This window comes from Pipistrellus kuhlii, unplaced genomic scaffold (assembly GCF_014108245.1).
Source record: "Pipistrellus kuhlii isolate mPipKuh1 unplaced genomic scaffold, mPipKuh1.p scaffold_m20_p_6, whole genome shotgun sequence".
NCBI lineage: Eukaryota > Metazoa > Chordata > Mammalia > Chiroptera > Vespertilionidae > Pipistrellus > Pipistrellus kuhlii.
Window position 1 is genome coordinate 23289776 of NW_023425562.1, and position 24354 is coordinate 23314129.

General features: G+C 36.7%; 1 protein-coding gene across 8 annotated transcripts in view; it reads left to right on the top strand.

Annotated features, from left to right (window-relative positions):
- Nucleotides 1–24354, top strand: part of NCOA3 (nuclear receptor coactivator 3) — a 94116-nt gene that overhangs the window by 43802 nt on the left and 25960 nt on the right. For 5 of the 8 annotated variants that reach the window (XR_004984556.2, XM_036419666.2, XM_036419668.2 and 2 more), the window contains exons 2-5: nt 3608–3689; nt 21393–21497; nt 22339–22511; nt 22974–23074. Coding sequence is in view for 6 of the 8 variants with exons in the window: in XM_036419666.2 (XP_036275559.1) it covers nt 21412–21497; nt 22339–22511; nt 22974–23074 (360 nt within the window). In the remaining 2 variants the exon portion in view is untranslated. Of the gene's footprint in view, nt 1–3607; nt 3690–8189; nt 8298–21392; nt 21498–22338; nt 22522–22973; nt 23075–24354 lie in introns of those variants that run through there. The other 3 variants (XM_045574312.1, XM_036419667.2, XM_036419669.2) reach the window with 3 other exon arrangements.

The following is a 24354-nucleotide window of genomic DNA, read 5'->3' on the forward strand; positions in this document are numbered from 1 at the left end:
GTTATTTGAAATAATTCCTGCCCCCTTGTGAAAAAGATGATGGCATTTAAGAAAGTTTGTCATCATGTTCTCTTTAATGGGATTAAGTCATAAATAGTAAAAAAACAACAAAAAAAACCTTTTTACTGAGTTAAGTTTACTTAGTTTCAAAAAAGTGATACCTTTCCATATAATATTAAATTTTCATGTGACTATTAACTTAACATCTGTTTTTTCCCTTTCAGTATAATTCCCATTTTAAGGTAAATTGGTTGTAATTGCAAGCTAAAAATATTGTTATGTTTTTTTAAAATTTTATTTTTTATTTTTTTTCTTTCATTTTTTTAATATTATATGTGTACACATCTTACCTCCCCCCCTCCCCCAACTTTTACCAATCCCCTCACACTTTGTTATGGTTTTAACAAAGGATATATTTATCACTTGACAAATAATCTCAACTGCAAAAGAATGTTAAATTTATTGTAAACCGATATTAGGTATCCTTTAACCTGAAATTTAATTGGTGCACAAACTTATTCTGTAGTGCTTTGAAGATGAGTGGGCAACAGCTGGCTTTCCCCAAAGACGGTGGTTTCCTCATCTCTACCATTTTGGGGGACTGCAGAGGGAGTCTCTAGGAGCATTGGAAGAACAAGGAGTTTAATATGATTAATAGTAGAATCCTTGTCTCCTTCCGTGTTCAACAGCAAAAGAAAGACATGTTTATAATATTCAGTGGCTTCTTGTCTATTTCTGTTTCCAAGCATTAGCACCTTATAGTTTGGATTTTCTTCTGTCAACTTCCCTCTCCCATTTTAAGCCTTTGTTGTGGCCTTAAGGCACATTTTCTCAGACCAGCTCTTAACAAAGCTCATTTTGACCCCCTCCTCCTTTAGCTTTCTAGTGATGCAGGTTTTGATAATGTGTATATCAGTAACCTTTTTTCTAATTTTAGTAGAAAAATTAATGTCCACCCCCCCACCTTCTCAGATATCTAGTATCTTTGCGATGTGTCATTCAGTTTTCGTGTCAATGTGACTTGATTTCTGTATGTGTGATTGAATAGTCTAAATTATAAAAAGGAATAAGAGTAATTAAGCTTATTTTTTGATAAAAGTAAGAAATACAGTTTCAAGAAAATTTTCAGGACTGTTGCCTTTGCAGAATCTTGATTCTAGACAAATTAACTGTAGTTTTCCCAATAGTTTCATACTTTACAAGGTCCTAGTAGGTGTACTTTTAGACCTAGCTCTTCCAGGTTCTTGGGGCAAAACATAGATCTATGATTTGGGGACCTCTCTAGTCCACTGCACACTTCTGGGAGCAGAGAATTTTGTAGATGGTGTTTCTTTGGATCCATGGGGGTTATGGGGTACAACTTGGGTGGGTCAACACTCCTTTAAATAGTTCTCTCCAGCAGTACAATAATACTTTGGTATTAATGTAGGCTCTGTTTGTCAACATTCCACACTAGGCAGCAGTACTTGTTTCCTGGGTTGGTTGTTATGGTACTAGGTATATACTGAATCAAATTCCTTTTCCTGCCACCACTCTTGTTTTGTAGGCCTTATGCTCACCCCAAAACTCTTCACCTTCCCTAATTAAAGGAGCATCAACAAAAGGACCGTTTCTGAAGTGATACTTGATTTAAAACCTGGGCCAGAAAATCTTGTGTTTTCTTTATAGAAGTTTGGCTTACTTTTCCCCCTCTTCATCTCCCTCTAATTAAATTGGATATCAGAAAAATTAGTCATCACACATTGATTTCATTTAAAAACAAAATGAATGTGTTTTCTACTTTTTTTCATTTCAGTGTGGTTGGAAAATTTAAAAAAAAAATATATTTTATTGATTTTTTACAGAGAGGAAGGGAGAGAGATAGCTAGAAACGTCAATGAGAGAGAAACATCGATCAGCTGCCTCTTGCACACCCCCTACTGGGGATGTGCCCACAACCAATGTACATGCCCTTGACCGGAATCGAACCCGGGACCTTTCAGTCCGCAGGCCAACGTTCTATCCACTGAGCCAAAACGGTTTCGGCGAAAATCTTATATGTCAAGTAATCTCTTGTTTGGCTGATAGCTTTTATTTATTTAGCATTTATGTATTAAGTACTAATAAGGAACTTCAAGCATTTTTACTTTATAAGAGCCTTCTTTGGTATAATTGCCATTTTAAGATAAATCTAAGTCTCTGAAAAGTCTTAAGTTGACTCAGGAGTACCTAGCTAGTGAGAGTTGAGTCTAGATCTGGTGGACTCCAAAGTTTCTGCTCTTGAACCATTATGCCAATAACTATTGTGGATAGGAAGATTTATTCCAAGAACTTGCTTGTTTTTGTCTATGTCTCAATTGTAACCTAGAGACTATACTGTGCTTATAGATGTATCAGCTGTTTTTATTTGAATGGTACTGATATACTACATGGATTCTCCTCTTCTTCTTTTTTTTTTTTTTTGTACCACATATGGTGTGCTTCCCACTCCATCCCCCAATTTTCTTACCTTTAATTTGGGTTTCAAAATTACAACAGACCCATCATGTCATATAGCTGTATTGTGGTTGGGAATTTGCCATGGCTTCAGATATCTCATTTTTTTTTTCTATCCCTTCCCAACAGACCTGCCAATTCTGTCATGCATGGTGTTAACTTTAGGGCTAGTTATGGTTATTGTCTTAATATAGATATTACTAGAGTTAGTGATAGTCGGATTGTTGTTGCTTTATTGTTACATTTGGCTATTCATAAGATGAAGGTGAATTCTGATTTTATTTTAAAAAGTGTGTTTTTTTGATTTTTTTAAAAGAAGGGAGAGGGACAGAGAGACAGAAACATTGATGAGAGAGAAACATCATTGATCAGCTGCCTCCTGTTTGCCCCATACTGGGGACTGAGCCCACAACCCGGGCTTGTGCCCAACTGGGAATAGAACCAGCAACCTCTTGGTTCATGTATTAAAGCTCTACATATGGAGCCACAACAGCTGAACAATTGTTTGTTGCACTAGAATCACCTCCACATTAGTGCAAAAGCCTGTCATTTAGATGTTCATTTTTAAAAATATTTTCCTATCTTTCATTTAAAAATAATTTTTTGTTGGTGACTCAAATGAGCCTTTCCTAGTGGGGGGAGAAGGGGGAGAAATCCAGTTTTTTTTGTTTTTGTTTTTATTGCTTGCTTACCCCATCCGTCTGTCTATTCATCCATCCCATTTGTCTGTCTGTTCATCTTGTGGGTATTTAAGTATTAGTTTCTGCCAGGATATTAATAAGTGTCTTTAATTGTTATTTGTTAAATACTCTTTTTGGACAGGTGGGGATGTCCCAAGTTCAAATTACCCATCTGGTTTGATCACATTTCAGCATTTGGAACTGGATCTTCTCCACTTTGTGTTACCCATTTTTACAAAAACCGTGACAAAACATATTGTATAGGCCATCCCTGAGTTTTTAATCAGAAGCAGTAATATAATATATGGCAAAATAAGGAATCAGCTAAAATTTCTCAAAGACACTTTTTTTGTTTTGTTTCATATGTCTAGGGAAAAAGTTAATTTGTGTGTGACTAATAATGCTAAGAAAGGGCAATGAAACTCAACATCATTTGTTTTTTAAATCTTCAGGATCAAAATACTTGCTGAACAGTGGAATCAAAGACCAATAAAAATAAACTTCTACTTGAACACCATTTGACTGTTTAGCCAGGTAATCCATTTTTTTTTTTTTTGGGGGGGGGGGTGTCGATCCATTGTAATTTTCTGATACTACTTTTTTCCTTTAGTTTATGATTTAATCTTAAACTTGTTTTATATTTCATGGTTTTCTCTTTATCAATTAATTGAATGAATGCATGGTATTGAAATGAGTGAATATGTATATGTGAATATGTATGTGTGAATATATATACAGAAGCATTTTGGGAGAGGAGGGGAACTGTATTTTACAGTTTATTATGAGGCACTACCCACCACCAACCTTGTTCTTACATATGAACATTTTTTTTCTTTTTAAATATATTCTTTCTGATTTTAGAGAGGGAGGGAGTAGGAGAGAGAGAAACATCAATGATGAGAAAGAATTATTGATTGGTTACCTCCTGCACGTCCCTACTGGAGATCAAACCCACAACCTGGGCATATGTTCTGACTGGAAATCTGTGATCTCCTGGTTCATAGGTTGACGACAACCACTGAGGCACGCTGGCCATGCGAGTGTGAATATTTTAATGGTATTTAGTCAAAATCTGAATCAGCCTCTTGTGTTTTTACTATTTAAAAAAAATATATTTTATTGATTTTTAACAGAGAGAAAGGGAGAGAGAGAGAGAGAGCTAGAAACGGGGATGAGAGAGAAACATCGACCAGCTGCCTCTTGCACACCCCCTACCGGGGATGTGCCCGCAACCAAGGTACATGCCCTTGACCGGAATCGAACCTGGGACCTTTCAGTCTGCAGACCGATGCTCTACCACTGAGCCAAACCGGCTTTGGCAAGTTTTCCCAGATTTTCTTGTGTGGGCATATAACATTTCATCTAACTCCTCTCCTAAGTTTTATTAGTTCATCAGAATAGAAAAATGAGTATAGAAAAAGTTGCCTTTTCTTGAATTTTATATTATGATCTCTGAACACATAATTGGCCACTCAATGTATATCCTATATAACAAAAGGCTAATATGCAAATTGTCCCCTCAACCAGGAGTTTGACCAGCAGGCAGGCAGGCCAGCCAACCTACTCATGTCCCCTCCCCCTGGCCAGGCTGGCCAGACCCCACCCATGCATGCATGCATGAATTCATGCACTGGGCCTTTAATACACACACACACACACACACACACACACACACACACACACACGCCAGATTATTAAGTATTCAGAGATCATAATAATCTGGCCACTCACTGTATATTATTCCTTTTGTAATCGTTTCACAGTTCTTGGACATTTTTTTTTTCTTTTTCTCTTAGTATTTCAGTTTGGGAAGTTCATATTCATATGTCTTTAATATCTTCAAACTCATTTTCTCCCCCACCCCATCCCCCCCAGCTGTGTCTAGTCAGCTGATAAGCCCATCAAAGGCAGTCTTCATTTTTGTTAGTGTTTTTGATTTCTAATAGTACTGTTTATTACTTCTTTCTTAGTTTCCATCTTTCTGATAGCATTACCTATCTGTTCCTGCATGTTGTCCATTTTTTCCACTAGAGCCCTTAGCATATTAATCATAGTTAAAACTGCACATTTGGATGCCATTTTTTTTAAAAGCCATTTTTAAGGAACCTGCTTCTTACATATTTACTAGCAAACTTTGGAGGCTTCTTTGTATATATCATCAAAATATGTTGTGGATTTTCATTTTTTATTTTTTATTTTTATTTTTTAGTGCTCATGATTTCTCATTTAAGAATATACATGGTTATATAAAAACTTGTTCATAAATGTTCATAGTAGCATTCATAATAGCAAAAAAAGGAATCAAACTAAATATCAATGGATATATAACAAATAAAATGTTATATATATACTGTGAGGTATTCAGAAATAAAAAGAAATGAAGTACTGATATATGCTACAATGTGGATGAACTAGAAAGGATTAGGCTAAGTGAAAGAAACTAGTCACAAATACTAGATGTTGTATGATCCCATTTGTATGAACTGTCCAGAATAGGTAAATTCATAGAGACAGAAAGTAGATTAGTGGCTGCCTAAGGTAGGGGTTGGGAAGAGATTGTGTGAGGTTGGGGAGAATTGTGAAGATAAGGGGAGAGATAGCTAAAAGGGTACTGTTCCTTTTTTGGGATAATGAAAATGTTCTAAAATTGTGGTGACAGTTGTACAACTCTGAATATAATAAATGCCATTGACTCACATACTTTAAGTGTAAGGTAAGTTAATTAGATCCCAGTAAAGTTGGTAAAGAGCATAGCTGATGTATTGAGGAAAAGTAAGAGCTCTATGATGCCATAAAGGAATTTTATGGAAAAATATTGTTACCTTTTTCATGGCACTGACCTCAGAAGGTTTGCTGTCTCTAAACATTCCTGGGTTTCAAAAATAACAAGTTAATTGAACTCACCTCAATTTTTAAAAAATCTCTTACAGTCTTTGTTATAGTAGTTATCCTGTAATTATAGAGTTAATGCCAATTCTACAACAGTAACTTTTTCAAGTATCACGAAAGTTTATATTGAAAATAATTTCTTAAGAAAATTAATTCAAAGTCATACACACACCTACCTGCAGTGAAATACTTAATGGGTATCTTGCAGCAGAATGTTTAGAAATAATTTTTGTTCTCAAGCTTATGATAATAATTACAAAAAATTACCAAGAAAGCCATAATTTTGGTGGATCTGCTATTTAGGGCTAATTTAAGTGCTGTGGTTTCAAGTGGAAAAGCCAGTTATTTTACTTGGGGTAATCAGATCAAGTTAGGTTCTTGCCCACCTTTTATTTTCTTCTTAGGTTTTAAATTAAATTTTTTTTTTTTAAAATTTATTTCAGAGAGGAAGGGAGAGGGAAAGAGGTAGAAACATCAATGATGAGAGAATCATCGATCTGCTGCCTCCTGCACACACCCCACTGGGGACTGAGCCTACAATTTGGACATGTGACCTGACCAAGAATCAAACCATGACCTCCTGGTTCATAGGTCGATGCTCTGCCATTGAACCACACTGGCTGGGCAGTTTGAAACTTTTTAAGAGCCTCCTTCTATGGAAAGAAGACTGATGAGTAATGATACATTTAAAATTGGAGGTAACTGGTTCTGTGATGATATATAAGAGAATATTAATGCATTAATAATTTGAAGGCTTAAATAGTTTGAATTTAATGCTGATCAAACAGTTATTTACTTTAAAAGGCTCCCCCCGCCCCCCCCCCATGAGCAGAGGTCACATATAAAAAAGATTCCTTTAACAAAAGCCTGAAGGTTAAGCTGGTTTGCTTTGATATTTCTCTTTTAAAATATGTAGAGAAAACTTGCTGTACTAATCTACAATCGCCATTTTTCTGCACTTGGTGAAAATGAATGGTGATGAGGTCTTAGTAAATTGTTCATAGTCAGGGTTCATAAAAAGGACAGTTTTTTTCGAGAATATATATATATATATATATATATATATATATATAGTCAGATTGGTAATAACGTAGCTCTTGTAATATTTAATTTTGTAACTTAATTAAAAAATACAAGTAGCCTAAATATTATTATAGCACAATGATATAAAAGTGAACTTCTGTACAAAATAGTTTAGTTTATTATAAATGGCCCTATCTCTCATGTGCCAAACTTAATGATTCTGTCTGTTTCCGAAAACTGTTTTACTAAGACTATTGTTTTTGAACCTGTAAAATATTTAGCATAAAGCCTGAATTATTATAAAGCTGATATTGAAAACCTCTAAACTTCTGAACTTGAATAGGACTTCTGTATATCCATTACATGGTGCTGATGGATTCAAAATTAGCTTTTCTGGGATTCTGCTTTGTGAAAAATAGTGTGTATTGGGTGCATGAGCTGATATTTATCAGGGATAACAGGGGCATTACTTCCTTTCACATTTTAAAGTAACTTTGAACACTTTGCATGTGTGCACACGTGGTCAGCATATGTTCCTAAGTTATATTTTCCATCATGTATTAATGAAACTAAATATTATTATTTTTTAGTGAGCTTCATTTATTAAACTCATACTATGTGAGTACACAAACATACTATGTGAACATACTTTGAGTTCACAAAAATCAGTTTAGAATAGTTAATTCTGTAGACTTTTATCTTTTATAGTTTTTAAATTATAACAAGTAAAAATGCACTTATTATGTTCCAGGTAGCACTCGTATTACACAGTGAATTTCTTTCATTCTCCTACTATAACATTTGACCCTAATGTAGAAAACTGAGTTATAAAAATTATTTTTTTCTAAATCAACTACTGGTATATTGCTTTTCTGTTTCAAAGGATTTTTATAGAGGTAGTTATTTTACTGGAGGGTAAATTGTTAGCTTTTTAGGATTTTCTTTAAAATTTGATTGTGATAATAATTTAGAAAGAATGCTAAAATAAAACTGCAAAGTTCTTCATGTGTTGGCAGACTTATTAATTAAAATACTGGTAACACCTTTTAATGATTGGTATGGGTTTCAAATGCTGAAACCCTACAATATATTTATATGCAGATCACATTATCTTGCTGCAAGGTAATGGGAGACATGCTTTGACTTTAGAAGATAAATTGGCCATGCACAGCTATAATCCTCATGTCTTTTCATTTTTAGAGATGATTCAGTAGTATAAGGCCCTGGGAAATAAGTTAATTTTTTTGTGTGCATGAGAGTTTTTAATTGGGCTTTTGGTAAGCCTTTTTTGTAGAGTGAAGGTAACATGTAAATTGTGGCTGTTTTCATTACTTAAATACCTCTCTCCCAATTCTGTTGGAAATATAAGAAGCCTGAGTTCTATTCCTTTTCTTCCTCCCTTCCCCTTCCCTTCCCCCTTCCCCCTTCCCCCTTCCCCTTCCCCTTCCCTTCCCTTCCCTTCCCTCCCTCCCCTCTCCCCTTCCCTCTCCCCCGTCCCCAACCCCCTTCCCCTTCCCCCTTCCCCTTCCCCTTTCCCCCTCCCCTCCCCCTCCCCTCCCCCTCCCCTCCCCTTCCTTCCCCGTCCCTCCCCCTTCCCTCCCCTCCTCCCTTCCCCCTTCCCCCTTCCCCTTCCCCTTCCCCTTCCCCTTCCCCTTCCCCTTCCCTCTTCCCCTTCCCCCTTCCCCTCCCCCTTCCCCTTCCCCTTCCCCTTCCCCTTCCCCCTTCCCCTTCCCCTTCCCCTTCCCTCCCTTCCCCTCCCTTCCCCCTTCCCCTTCCCCCTTCCCCTCCCCTCCCCCTCCCCCTCCCCCCTCCCCCTCCCCTCCCCCCCCCCTCCCCTTCCCCTCCCTCCTCCCCCTACCCCCTTTTCCCTCCTACCGTAACCCTTCCCCCTTCCCCTTCCCCTTCCCCTTCCCCTTCCCCTTCCCCTTCCCTTCTTCCCTTCCCTCCTTCCCCTTCCCCTTCCCCTTCCCCTTCCCCTTCCCCTTCCTTTTCTTTCTTTCTTTCTGCAATTGAAAAGGAAGCCATTTTATTAAGACTGATGAATAGCTGAAACCGGTTTGGCTCAGTGGATAGACCGTCGGTCTGCGGACCAAAGGGTCCTAGGTTCAGTTCAGGTCAAGGGCATGTACCTTAGTGTGGGCACATGCCCCGTGGGAGGTGTGCAGGAGGCAGCTGATCGATGTTTCTAGTTCTCTATCTCTCTCCCTTCCTCTCTGTAAAAAATCAATAAAATATATCTATTAAAAAAAAGAATTATGAATAGTGAAAGAAATTGTAAATTTAGGTTAAATTGCCAATGTCCTTATATTTTAAAAAATTGAAGAGCAGTTAATTATGAATTTTAGCATGAATTTTCAAAGAAGTTGTCCTTAATTACTTGAGATCCAAGTGCATTTCTAATAGGTACTGTTTTAATAAATTCTTTAGACAGAGAAGTATACACACTATCAGAGAGGTTTAAAGAAAATATTTGAAATGTTTACATAAGAATACTTTAAGACCATTACCAAAACTTTTTTGTAGATCTTAGCATTTTTGGGAATTTAGTACATCCCAAAAGACATCTCCATCATTCCCTCTTAGGTATCAAGGTTGAAGTAATTTACTTAAGTTATTCAGCTAATATAGGAGTTAAAAAATTCAAATACTACATACTTCCCTGAATTTATCTGGATGGTAGATGTAGTTACTTTATAATTAAAGAGGCAAATTTCATTTTAAAAAAAGATAACCTTGATTCTAGAGAAAGCTGATTTTTCAAACTTGCCATTTGCCCTTTTTTGGGGGAGGGGGAAAGCAACTTTGTTAAGCTGATAGCATATCCATTTTAGAGAATGAGAAATTGAAATTCAGAAAATTAAAATTTGTTAGTATTATGCTGGGGTTTATATAAACTCTTTCCTTCTTTACTTCATTGTGCTGCAATGGTTTCATCAGTTTTCAATCCACTTTACTCTGTGTGTGTTGTTATAGACTAGGAATTAATGCTATTGAGTTTGGTTTCGGATATAGGTTTATATTATGCTAACCAAATCTATCCAGAGTTTGGATATCTGATGCTCAGCTAATAGGCAATATTATCTTTTTTTATATACTTTATAATATCTGAAGGTTTATAATTCATTCTTTTCACAACCACTTATTTTGTTTCTGTTCACCTATTTTTTTCATACTTGTCAATTCTTTTAAAAAAATATTTTATTGATATTTTTTTTTACAGAGAAGAAGGGGGAGAGATAGAGAGTTAGAAACATCGGAGAGAAAGAAACATCGATCAGCCACCTCCTACATCCCCACACTGGGGGATGTGCCCGAAACGAAAGTACATGCCCTTGACCGGAATCAAACCTGGGACCTTTCAGTCCACAGGCTGACGCTCTATCCATTGAGCCAAACCGGTTTCGGCCATACATGTCAATTCTTTAACCTGTTAACTGGGGAGTTCCCTTTTTAATTACACAACCTGTAATGGGCACGTACTCTTTCACTAGGACGTGTCAGTACGTCACACCTGGAGGACGTAATTTCATATCATTATTATTTTTTATTCATACTTAATTAAAATAAATGAAATATATATTTTTTCATTTATTTATATATAAAGCACAAGGGAAAATACAAAATTACAAACAAATAGAAAAGATATTTATAGGTCTCGTTCGGTTAACAGGTTAAGAATCAAACATTTGTTTTTTTATTTTTTATTTATTTTTTAAAATGTATTTATTGATTAAGGTATCACATATTTGTCCTCAACCCCCCTCAAACATTTATTTTAAACTTCTTTCCAGTTCATTTTATTGGGTGGTGAGTTAATCTTCAGGTATTGTTGAATTTCTTGGCCATCTTTCTTGGTTCTGTTTTCAGGTACATTTGAGAATTTGATTTTGCAATTTGCATCTTGAGTGGGAATTTTTTTTTTTTTTTTTGTTTAGTTTTTTCAGTTTAGTTTCTGATTGGTCACTTTCTATGCTGGTTAACATCAAAAGCTCTGCTTCCTAGGCAGCCATTGGCTCCTCACACACACTTCACCCAGATTTGGTTCTGATTGGTCGGTTTTTGTGCCAGTCAGCGTCTCCGAGCCCATCTCTGCTCCTGATCAGAGAGGTGGGTCTGATCAGCAGCCCCTGTGGAGGCCTGGAGAAAAAGAGAGCTAAAAGCTGATCAACAGCTGCCACGGAGGCTATGGATCAGACCCTGGTTTTCTCTCCGGGTCTGATCTCCAGGCCCTCAGCAGTCAGTGCTAGGTTGCCACTGCAACCTAGCACAGACTGCAGGACTGACTTCTGGTGTTCGGTCGAGCCTTTGGTCTTTACAGTCACTGCTTTTTATATATGTAGATAATTGACATATGCTACTGTATAAGTTTAAGGCATGCAGCATGATGGTTTGATTTACATACATTGTGAAATGATTACCACAGTAGATTCAGTTAATATCCATCACCTCACGTGGATATAATAAAGAAAAGGAGAAAAAATTTTTTTCCCCTTGTGATGAGGACTCTTAGGATTTACTCTCTCAGCAGCTTTCCTGTATATCATATAGTAGTGTTAACTGTAGTCATCATATTGTACATTACATTCCTAGTAATTAGTGACCACTCTTAAGACACTTGCTGAAGTAGGTTTTGATTTTAGCCAGTTTAGTTGTATGAATGATTTTACAAGAGTTCATTATTAAAATTTTACCTCAAATATTCTCTAGCAATGAAGTGCCCCCGCTTCATTTCCTAAGACATGCATAGGCAGGTTTTATGAAGTTTAGAATGAAGCTCTTTAAAATCATGAATCATAAAACTGATCTATAAACAGCAACAACAACAAAGAAACCAAGCTATGTTTTATTTTAAATTACTTGAGTGATGCTCTTTTTGTCCTATTTTTCATATTTTATATATATTTTTTAAAATATATTTTATTGATTTTACACAGAGAGGAATTGAGAGGGACAGAGAGTTAGAAACGTCGATGAGAGAGAAACATCAGCCAGTTGCCTCTTGCACACCCCCACTGGGGATGTGCCCGCTACCAAAGTACATGCCCTTGACCGGAATCGAACCCGGGACCTTTCAGTCCGCAGGCCGACGCTCTATCCACTGAGCCAAACCGGTCCCGGCTATATTTTATATTCTTGCTTGTTGAAAATTTCTTGCCTGGAACAATCTTGACTTAAAGGCACAGTTTGTATGTATGTATGTATGTATGTATGTATGTATGTATGTATTTATTTATTTATTTTTGGTGTCCCCCCCCCCCTCTCTCTCTCCCTCCCTCCCTCCCTCCCTGGTCCCCCCACCCCCCGCAGATGGTATATAGTAGTTATATTTTGAAGGGGACTAGGAAGGCAGTTGAGGTTATTGTTCAGTTTAGACTTTGATACTTTTAAACATTTTTACCAGTGCTACCCCACCCTCAAACATGTAAGTGATGTTAAGAGTGCTTTAAATTTTTCTTTTTGGACTTTGACATATATGTTCTCCTTATTGTCATCCTGAAATCAGTAATAACTTTTGGAGATTTATTTGAAGAGAGAAATTCTGTTTGTAGGCATGTAACTTCTAGGGATATAGAAACATTATTTTAAAAAAGCATTCTTTTGAATTTAAAGTTATTTAGGAGTGGAACAAGATGTGAGGTCAGAAAAAGAACACACCCACACCCTACATCTCTCTCCCCCAACCCCCTCCAGCAAGGACTGAGCCACAGACCAACCAGTAATGATGATGATCCATCCAGGAAGTCTTATGAATCTGACTTGCCATGTTGTGTTTCTAGAGTTAGAAACCATCAGCTTTATCCCATTTGCTTTTAGAGAAGGAACTCTGTTTTTCCTTTGATACATCTTACTCTTTCTCTTCTACCCTCAATGTATTTTCTTTTTGAAAAATCAATTCATTGTGCTTTATAGGCTATGAATTTCCACATTGTTAATTTTTGTAGTATTAGTGTCACAAGTAAACCTGTAGCTTCTTTATGTTTTTGATATGGGTGGACAGGGCTAATTTTAATAATGTAGGGGGTAGTGTTGGTACTTTTAAGTTTCTTACTCTGTAAGTCCTCTAATATAGGAATAGCTGTTTTGCTATTAACCCATGGTTACCATTTCTTGTGTCATTCATTGCTTGCTTAGTGGCACTTTCTTTAGCAGTTCTGTTGCTCTCTGCCATTTGGTTACCAGGTGGCTAATTTGGTTACCAGGTTGATAGTTCTTAAATTTAAAAATTTTTTCTAATATCTTCCTTTTCTGAGGCATATAGAAATAATGGATTAGGAGAGAACGGGTCACATGTTGTGGTCATCTCTCCTTTACATCTTTATTGCTTATTAATTACATATGTATCTTATTTTATTTCTGCTCTGTGCACACACACACCTAACTCCTCACTGCTTATCTTAATTTAGTACTTTACCACTTACCTCAAGGGAGCTAAAAACTTGGTTTTCTCGTCTTTCTCTTCTGCTTATATTTTCATTATGTGTCAAGGGACAACCTTATGTATAAATAGTACTTTTGATATAGAGAAACTTATGTTTGTCAAAGAAAAATTAAACCAGAAATCTAGATGTAAAAAGAGATAAATAAATAAATAAAGAACCATTGTGTACTTTCCCTAGTACCTTTGAAGGTGTTTAGATGTCCTCTTCAGAATCATCTAAAAGGTGCTACTTATTCTTTATACCTTTTTATCTTAAGAACACAGATATCTATAATAGTGGACTGGTATTTTCTTTCCTTTTTTATTATATTTTTATTGATTTTTTTTTTTTTTTTTTTTTTTTTTTTTTTTTATAGAGAGGAAGGGAGAGGATAGAGAGTCAGAAACATTGATGAGAAAGAAAAATCTATTCAGCTGACTCCTGCACACCCCCTACCGGGGATGTGCCCACAACCAAGGTACATGCCCTTGACCAGGATCGAACCTGGGACCCTTCAGTCTGCAGGCCGATGCTTTATCCACTGAGCCAAACCGGCTAGGGCTGGACTGGTATTTTCATGGCATTATGTTAGCTACTGGCTACAGCTCACTACACTATTTCAGTGGGAAGTTGTTTTGAATTCCAGTCAGCTATTTGTATGTTGAGGTTAGCCTGCATACTCCTGGCTAATTTGTCTGAATCTTTTTAATTTGTTGTCATATGGGATATTCATGGCTATTTGTTTTTCAAATGAGAGTAAAATTAGTGTTGCTGAGCATACATCTTTGTTCTTGGTATTTTGTACCTCTGAGGGGTCACTGTTATTCCCTATGCTTGCTTTTCATTTTTATCCTTACAATATACATATGGTATATAAGGTGAGATTAGCCCCAGTTTTTTACAGTTGGTAAGCTTTTTATAGGTGACAGAAGTTTACCTTTTAGTGAAATTGAGATTCATCTCTCAAGTTTGATTCCAATAAATCCCCATTGTCCTTTTATTGTATCACTAGAGGCCTAGTGCGCACGGAACTATGCGTGGTTAGGGTCCCTAGGCCTAGCCTGGCCTCAATTGCTGGCCTCTGCTGCCCTGTGACGATACGTGAAGCTCCCCACCCCAGGATGCTCCGTGATGCTCGAGGCCCCTCGACTGCTCTGTGAGGCTCCCCCCGCCCTGCCCTGTGACTGCTCCTCCAGCCTACCCCATCCCTCGACTGCTTTGTGAAGCTTGCTATCCCGCAAAGCTCATTGTTGGATGATCTTCAACGCCCCCCTCTAAACTCCCCCCCACCCCCCCGGACTGCTCAGCAAAGCTTGCTGCGGCCCCATGAAGCCACCCTCCGCTGCTGCTCAACAATTCCTAGTCCCATCTGCTGCCCCCCCCCCCCCCCCCCCCCGCCCCCCTACATGGTGAGCAGCTGGGGTGGGTGGGAGGAGGGACACGGGACCGAGAGGTACTCCATGCACTTAATGGTGACCTGTCATCGGTTTGGTTTTGACGGCTCCTGGCTCTTTATATTAGGATAGTATGAGCCGAAGGAATTATTTTTATTTATTTATTTATTTATTTAATTGATTTTTTTACAGAGAGGAGGAGAGAGGGATAGAGAGCTAGAAACGTTGATGAGAAACATCGACCAGCTGCCTCCTGCACACCCCCTACTGGGGATGTGCCCGCAACCAATGCACATGCCCCTGACCGGAATCGAACCTGGGACTCCTCAGTCCGCAGACCGATGCTCCACCAATGAGCCAAACCGGTTTCGGCGAGCTGAAGGATTTCAATCCTTGAGTTTTATTGTGATAGCTTGAAGCTACTATATTTTTTGGAATGGGAATACCCAAGTGAAAATTACATGTTAGGAAGAAGCAAATATGTTCTACAAAAGGATTCTCCTCTCTCCCCCCAATGAATCTTCTTCGTGTTTTAGGAAGATTATAGAATAAGTACAGCTAATAAGATGGGAAGGAGGAAGTGGAAAGGGAGTTAGAAAAAGGAACAAGGGGATTAGTGGTAGTTGTAAAAAAGAAAGAGGAAGGAGTTTGAAATAAAAGTCTCATACAAGTTTTTATAATGGTTCAGAGTTTATATGAGGAAAGGGGAGACAGAAAAGTGAAGAGGAAGAGAGGGTGATGTTATAAGTATGAAAAGTGCTCAGGATAAAGAAGGGAAAACTTCTAATTGGGAGCGTTGGGAATGCTTTCACTAGAGGTGACAGTTGAACTTGATCTTGAAGGATGCGTTCTAGATAGAAGAGGGATGAAGAGGAGATATAAAGAGAAATTAGATTTAAGGTTAAAAACAGAATAGGAAATATTTCATTGATAATTCTTGGTCAGAATTCTCTCTTAACATAGGTCATTTGGATGGCTGCTGATAGTGGTAATGATGAAGAGGAAGTATGACTGATGGTTTATTGTTTAAAATGAAGCCGGAATAGGTTGATGAAGTGTAAGTTTAGCTATGTTCTTATGTATGAACTAGAGGCCCAATGCACACAATTCATGCAATGATAGGCCTTTGTGACCCTGGCTGCCAGGGCCATTGCGCGCGCCCCCCCCCCCCCCCCCCCCCAGCACTTGGCTTGACCTGGTGCTGCCTGAGTGTCGTCGTCGTCCCCCCCCCCCCCCCCCCCGTTTTCCGTTTTTGCAGAGCTCCCCCATCAACTGCCCTGCAGAGGGTGGCCTGGACTTCAATCGCTCCCTGACTGGTGACCTGGGCCTCCCTCTGCGGGGCAATCGGGGGCGATGATGGGCCCCCTGATCAATAGCATCACACCCATCTTGGCTGGCCTGGCACCAGTGTGTGCTATAGTCTGGATGGTCGTTCGGTTGGTTTACATATTATGCTTTTATTATTATAGATAGATCCAGTGCATTAAATTGTAGGAGTCAGTGTAACCTTTAAAACAACTAAGGAATTACCCCACTATGTAGTATGCTGTCAGGAGAGGGTAATATTATTTAGATGGAATTGGCTTGTTTAACTCTCTCTGCACAATGTATATTTGTGGACCTCAACTCGGTTGTTTATGTAGAGGTTGAAAAGTCTCTTAGCAACCGGCTTCCAGTTGCATCCAACACCTGCCTTGGCTAATTGGTATGCCCAATTCTGGTACTAGAGCCTCTGAGGAGTTTGTGTTTGAGTTTGACTTCATCAAATTTAAACGGGAGCAAAAATGTGAAGGGTCTTTGGAATTGGCCTGTTGATTGAGAATGAAAGGCAAACATAAGAAGAAGAGGGAATGAAACCTTGTGGATAAAATGACTGTTAATTTACATTCGGATGCTTTTCAGCTCAATTTACATAATAAAAATAATATATTTTATTTGGTTGTTCTCTGGTAGCTCCTTTCCATATTTGCTGGCATTATAAAATAAAGATAGAGGAAAAGAATAACCAGGTCCTGAGATTATAGTGTCTGCACCAAGGCTGTAGACACAATTTATACAGGTTTTTTTTTTAAATTGTAAGCTGGTAGGTTTCCTATCATCTGTTCCCATGTACTTTATTACAGTGTGTTCATTTGAACACTTACAAAATTATTTTGTAAGTGTTTAAATGGTTTCCTCCTCTGCTAGCCTGAGTTCTAGCAGTGTGTGGTATCATTCCTTTCTATTTCCTGGACCTAAAATGGAATTAAATTGAAAAAAAATGGATTGCATTAGGTAGTTTATACTTTATCTCACCAAACATAACAGGTTATCAGCAGCAGAACAAAAAGATATTGCCAGTTAGTTTTTTATCTGGAACTTTCCCCTCTTTTCCTCCCTCCTTGTCTCTTTTTAGCTCTTATTGTCATTACCAAGGTGGAATTAAAGCATAAAGGTAGGCAATAATCACTGGAAGAGGAAGCTTTCATTGTGGTTCCATGTGTGGACTTGTCTCTTCCCCTACTACTCCCTGTCCCCTGGAAATCTGTGGCTGTATTTCGTTCAGGTCTTTCCTCCATGGCACTGCTGTTCTTGGAGCTGCACAACAGATTGAAATAAAGCCTTTGATATTTTAGAAAATATAATCTTGTAGGATTAAGCCTTTAGATGAACTAGTGGTGACTGCATACTAAAGTGTCTTGAGTAAGCATGCCAATTTGTAACTTGAGTTTTGAGTAGTGCCTTTATATACGAATGTCTCATAAATTTTTTCCAAGAGCAATATTTTCTTCTAATTGACTTGAGCAATATGTGTTTTTACATAGTGTTTCAAGATGTTTTCAAGAAGTCAACTCTACAGTCGTTTGAAAAATTTCCTTAAGTTACTGTGATTCTCAGGAGACACCCAGAAACACTCCCTAAATTAGCATATTAATCATAACCTTGCATAACTCAGGCAAACAAGCCTGACCAATAAACTCAATTACTGGTGGGGATAGTCAGAGAGTTCTGGGCCCCAGCATTTAATCTTACAAAATACAAGAATAAAAATACTTGACTATTTTAGGGTATAGTTTGTGATTTTCTGATCTCAGGTTTTTTTCTTGCTGTGTGAGCCACTGACCGTCTCAAGTGGAAATAAGAGTCACGGTTAATATTAGACTACGTCAAAGGACAATTTATCTGGTGACTTGTAGAGTAATGATTGGTTTTTAGGGGCTGGAGGCGAGTAGCAACATTTAGTACCTGTTGAACTTGAGCAGTTCCTTGCCTCTGTCCCTAATAGTGCATGGCCTTAACCCTGGATGTAATAATTTCTTAATATTCTTACTTATGGGCTGAGAAATTTTTGGCTAACTGGTTGGAGATAGTGTGATTCAACAGTATAAAAGGTTTATTTTTTGGTGGTGGTGATGGGGTTGAGATAAAATGCCCAAGAAACATTAGATAAATATTTTGTTGGTTATAAAGTTTGAAGCAATCGCAGTCTCAGTTCTGCCATCCGGTATCTGTGTGTGATCTATTGAAAAGTTATGTAGCTATTCTCTTATCTATAAAATGGGAATGATAATACATACCTTAGAGAGTTGCCATGAGAAATTACATAGAATATGTGATATGCTCAGCACTGTAGCAACAAAAGTTGTTCCCTTTTTCCTTATTAATTTAGAAAAAGTAAAATATTTTTGTTGGTCTATATGCCATTTGAGATATACTGGGTAACCTATCTCCTCCCCATTTTGTCATGGTATGGCTTTTCTTAGGCCTCCACAAAATAACTTTTTGCTTGCCTAGTGACATTAGTTTTGTTGATTAATATCTTTTCCTTTTGGACAGGGAGTAAGTGCTTCCTGTATCCTTGTGCATTTGGCTAGTTTTTGTACACAATCAAGATTTCCCCTCCTGTCTTAACCTCAAATAACGAAAAAGAAAGCTAGTTAATGCTGCTAAGCCATATGTAACAATTTCATGGCTTTTGAGCTGATTGACAAGTATAATTATTTGCTGCTTTTTAGCCTGAATTCAAGTGTAGGAATGTTTATTTTCTAGCAGTTTGTTTTATTCTATTAATGTCTAAGCTTAAACATGTTCTATAGTTTGACTACTATGTATGGAAGGACATACAGTATTTATATGAGGAATTCTGTCCAATTGCTATAAGATTCTAAATAGTTTATTTATTTATTTATTTATTAAAATATATTTTATTGATTTTGTACAGTGAGGAAGGGAGAGAGATAGAGAGTTAGAAACATCAAAGAGAGAGTCATCCATCAGCTGCCTCTTGCACACCCCCTACTGGGGATATGCCTGCAACCAAGGTACATGCCCTTGACTGGAATCTAACCTGGGACCTTTCAGTCCCCAAGCCAACGCTCTATCCATTGAGCCAAACTGGTTTTGGCAGATTCTAGTTCATTTTAAATCGGATTTATCGTGGATATACTTCTGACTTTTTCCAAATAACATAGACATAGGTAAAATTAAATTTTGATAGCATTGAAAGTTATTGTAAATGGCTACTATTCTCTACTTGAGGTAATTGCACAGAATATCTTGCCTAATTATATAGTCTGCCCTATGTACTTGTGGGTTTTACATTCAACATAAATTTTATCTGTGGTAGGGAATCTGTGGATGCAGACTGACTGTATTTTTCTATGCTATTTTATATAAGGGACTGGAACATCCATGGATTTTGGTGTCCAAGGGGGTTCTAGAATCAATCTCCTGTAGATAACTGAGGGATGACTGTAAACTTACTAGTAAAGTGTGTATTGTCACCTTCATATATTTAAGTAGTATAGCATAGATTAACTCTTTAGTAGAAACAATTCATATAAGAAAAAATAATTGCAAAAAGGGCTCAAAGATCTATATGGTTGAGTTCATATTGAATACACTTTGGGCCTTTAGATTCTCATTTGATTAAAAGTCCACTGTAGTCATTTTCTGTACTTCAGTGTCCGGGGCTTGAAAAGGCTTCTGGGATTGTATTATATTCTGAGTATGCTTTAAAATCATAGCATTAAGCAAAGTTATTTTAATTCTTTTTTGCTCCTTTATTGTAACTTAATATTGTGAGGGGAAAAAACCCACCAAGTTTTTAAAACATCTTAGCTTTTCAGCCTTTTATATTTTAATACCAAAATTATAGGTAGAATGAATTTTGTTGATATTTATTTCATATTTAGAGTATCTGTTAAGACAATGGTGTAATCTAGAACTCCTGATTAATGATCAAGTAATTTTGATTTTTAAACTACATATTTTAAGTCTGATCAGCATCTTGCCTGAAATTTTACATTTTCATTTAACCTCCCTTTTTGGTAGTATTGTGCCACCTAGTGGAAATTTATGTCCTTTAATGTATGTCTCAGAATGTAGATTGACTACAAGCTGCATTTTAGCATGTTAAGAAAAAAATAGTTTGGAATGCTTGGTTGACTTGGAATTATTTAGAACAATGATTGCTTTCCTAAATGAGAGTTTAGGGCAAAAAAATTTCTTAATAAGTTAAAGTTATAGATGTCTTAAAATTATGAGCTCTTCAGTGTTAAAAAAATCTGTTTCTTTTTCCCACAAGAAATGCTCTGCATTTCTTTTCTTTATTAGTGAAACTTGAATCAAAGCATATTATATTTCCATCAGTTAATATAAAAATACTTTTTGCTTTGTATATCTTATAAAAATCTATCTCTCCCCCCTCCCCCCTTCTCCTACTTGAGTTTAATTGTTGTGTACCTAAGCAGAATGTAGTGGAGTTTACATGTTATTTATACAATCTAGGTTTTTTGAAGTAAAAGGAATAAAACACATTGGATGATAAATATTAATGAAATAATATAAAGAAAAAAATGTGCTACCTTGAAAACAGCTTGATATAATTTAGACTTTTATCATTGGAACATTTCTTACCAAATGATAAGCCCTTATTTATGCTTACTTGGAAAGAAATAAAATTTAGGATTTTATCAATTGAGGAATTGGCAATCTCTTTGTCTGTTATTAATTATGAAGAAAATGCCTAATTTCTTGTGAGGTGTTCAGTGTACGCATTTTTGGAAGCACCGGAGAAGCATTTCTCTCTTGGGGTTGGGTATTCTACGTAATCAAACAGGAATATGGTCTCAGGTTGTCTTCAGTTTACTCGTTGATATACTATAATGAATATCAAGCCCTGGCCAATGTTGTTTAGTTGGTTGGACCTTGTCCCATGCACCTAAAAGTTGTCATTTTCATTCTTGGTCAGAGCATATACCTGGGTTGTGAGCTCAATCCCTGGTAGGGAGCATGCAGGAGGCAGCTGATTGATGTTGCACTCTCATATCAGTGTTTCTTCCTTTCCCTCTCCTTTCCTCTTTCTCTAAAAATCAATTTAAAAAAAATCTTACAAAAAAGAATATTGAGAATTATCTAACCAGTTAGGGAAAGTAGTTCTGAATTATACGATGTGCAGTCATTCAAGCATATAATAGCTTTATAGAGTCATGGATATTTTATAATGTTTTTATCTTATTATTCTTTCTTAGTTGCTGATGTATATTCACGATGAGCGGATTAGGAGAAAACTCCTTGGATCCACTGGTCCCTGATTCACGAAAACGCAAATTGCCATGTGATACCCCAGGACAAGGGTAGGCAGTTTAAATTCTGATGCTTCACCAAGATTTCTTCCCCTACTCTTATTTTTCTGATCTAAAGATAACATTTCGACTTTTTGTTGTTTACATTCTCTGGTTAGATGTTTTTGGTTTTTGTCTTTGCTCTAATACTGTTATTTCGCTTTATAGTAAGTAAAGTAGTACAGTGATGAGAAAGACATCCTTATGATGTAATAGACGCTTTATCGCTGATTCAGATAGAAGCGAGAATATTATACTAACAGGGTGATACTATAAGAAGCATTTATCAACAGAAGAGGTAGGAGTTAGGAACAGATAACTGAGATTATTATAAATAAGGATTTTAAATATTTTTTAAGAACATGTTATTAGTTGATATTTTGGCATTTGTAAGGCTTCATTATTTGTTTCCTGAATGTAGTTAGAAGTTTAAAAAAATAGAAATAAAATGCTGCATTTTATGCAGTGATATTCTGTAGCCTTTTAAGTACTGTATTTACCAAGGTCAGCATCATTTGAATTTTAATGTGATAGTTGAAAATAAAAACAATCTACAATTTATGAAACCTCATTATTAATACTTATCCCCAATTTCCAGATTGATGAAACGGAGATTAATTTTGCTCAAGGCTACTGGGCTAACAAAAGGTAGATTTGAATTTAGGTTTGCATGAATTTATGCTATATTGTACCACTTTTGAACACAATGTTTTGATAGTTTTATTGGCTGAATTTAGTTTATTTACACATGAAGGTAATCGTGTTGCGTAGGGACTGATTCTGTTCATAGCTCTTTTGTGATAGGTATATTCATGTCCCTCCTCTCTTTCCCCCTCCCCGCCCCTCTTCTTAGTCTTACCTGCAGTGGTGAAAAGCGGAGACGGGAGCAGGAGAGTAAATACATTGAAGAATTGGCTGAACTGATATCTGCTAATCTTAGTGATATTGACAATTTCAATGTCAAACCAGATAAATGTGCAATTTTGAAGGAAACAGTAAGACAGATACGCCAAATAAAAGAGCAAGGTAATACAAAGTAAGAAAAACACTCAAGTCTTTTAGAAGGAACTTGTTAATTATCTTTTTGCTTCCTTGTTGCTTAGGCGGGGGCTGCTCATAATTGAGGCTAGCCTCTGTGGGAATGGATAAATGACTGACCAGTTTTACTCTTCAGGACTATTAACAGAGAATTGGAAGAAGGCCAGTTTTGCACTCTTTGTCAAATGTTAGTTCTTTTTCAGGAAGCCATGGGGTAGTAGGACATTTAGTAATGATAGAAAATTTAGGGCATCTTTATCTTCTGCCCTCCTAGGTAACTCTGAAGTTTAATTTTAATATGTAAAAATGGTAGTATCGTTTTCTTACCAGGAAATATTGTGTATGTGCATATGCACATGTGTGTCTCTTTGTTCTGGGGACTATTTGAAGATGGATTTAATCTATCACTGGTATATGTGCTCTTTGTAGTACTGTTTTCTGTCTTTTTAGGAAAAGCTATTTCCAATGATGATGATGTTCAGAAAGCTGATGTATCTTCTACAGGACAGGGGGTTATTGACAAAGACTCCTTAGGACCACTTTTACTTCAGGTAAGTATATGGCTTTAGCTATCCAGTAAGCTGTTTTTATTTTAAAAAAACTTGAAATTTTGGTTAGGTAATGAGAACAAAAAGATAGATTTCTTTTTATGAGACAGAACTTAGTATTTTGAATATGATGGAAAAATGCTCTTATATTTACAATGTATAACTCAGAAGGCCTGCAGGGAAAGAGGGGCACTTACTTATAAAACTGTAATTGCAAACTGAGGAAGTAAACAAAAAATACCAAGGAGCAAGAGAGGAAAGGTAATAGTAGAGCATATTTTACCTCAGACTGACTTTGTGCATTTTTTCATGATTGATCATATGTCGTACTACAATTTTAAATTCTTAAGGAATTTTTTTTTTTCTAATTTAAAAATTTCAATTAAAGTTTACATTCAAGCTGAAACCGGTTTGGAAAGGTCCCAGGTTCGATTCCGGTCAAGGACATGTACATTGGTTGTGGGCACATCCCCAGTAGGGGGTGTGTAGGAGGCAGCTGATCGATGTTTCTCTCTCATCGATGTTTCTAGCTCTCTATCCCTCTCCCTTCCTCTCTGTTGAAAATCATTAAAATATATATATAAAAAAAAAGTTTACATTGACTATTATTTTGTATTCGTTTCAAGTATATAGCATAGTGGTTAGACAATATACTTTATAAAGTGTTTTCCTTAACCTGTTAACTGGGGAGTTCCCTTTTTAATTACGCAACGTATAACGGGCACATACTCTTTCACTAGGACTAATAATTTCATATTATTATTTTTATTTATACTTAATTAAAATAAATGAAATATATATTTTTTCGTTTATTTATATGTAAAGCACAAAGGAAAATACAAAATTACAAACAAATAGAAAAGAATACCAACAAAAAAATGGAAACCGAATTAAAAAATTATAAATTTTACGAACAATTATAAAGATTACAAAAAGTACATACTGTCCATTTCAGGGCGCAACATATATTTCAAGGACGTATTCATATGTCCTCCTTGTTCCAGATATTGTTTATGTTTGACGTATTTATAAGTCCCGCTTGGTTAACAGGTTAATATTTCTAGTACCCACTTGGTACCATACAGTTATTATAATATTAATGACTATACTACTATTTCTTACGTTGTATTTACATCCCTCTGATCATTTTATAACTACCAATCTGTACTTCTCAATTTCTTCATCCAGTCTCCAAAATGCCCTCCCTTCTGGCAGGAATTTTTAAGGTTTAATGTGCATTTTCTAAGTAGTTGTCTTAAGTAGATATGATTCACTTAGACCAC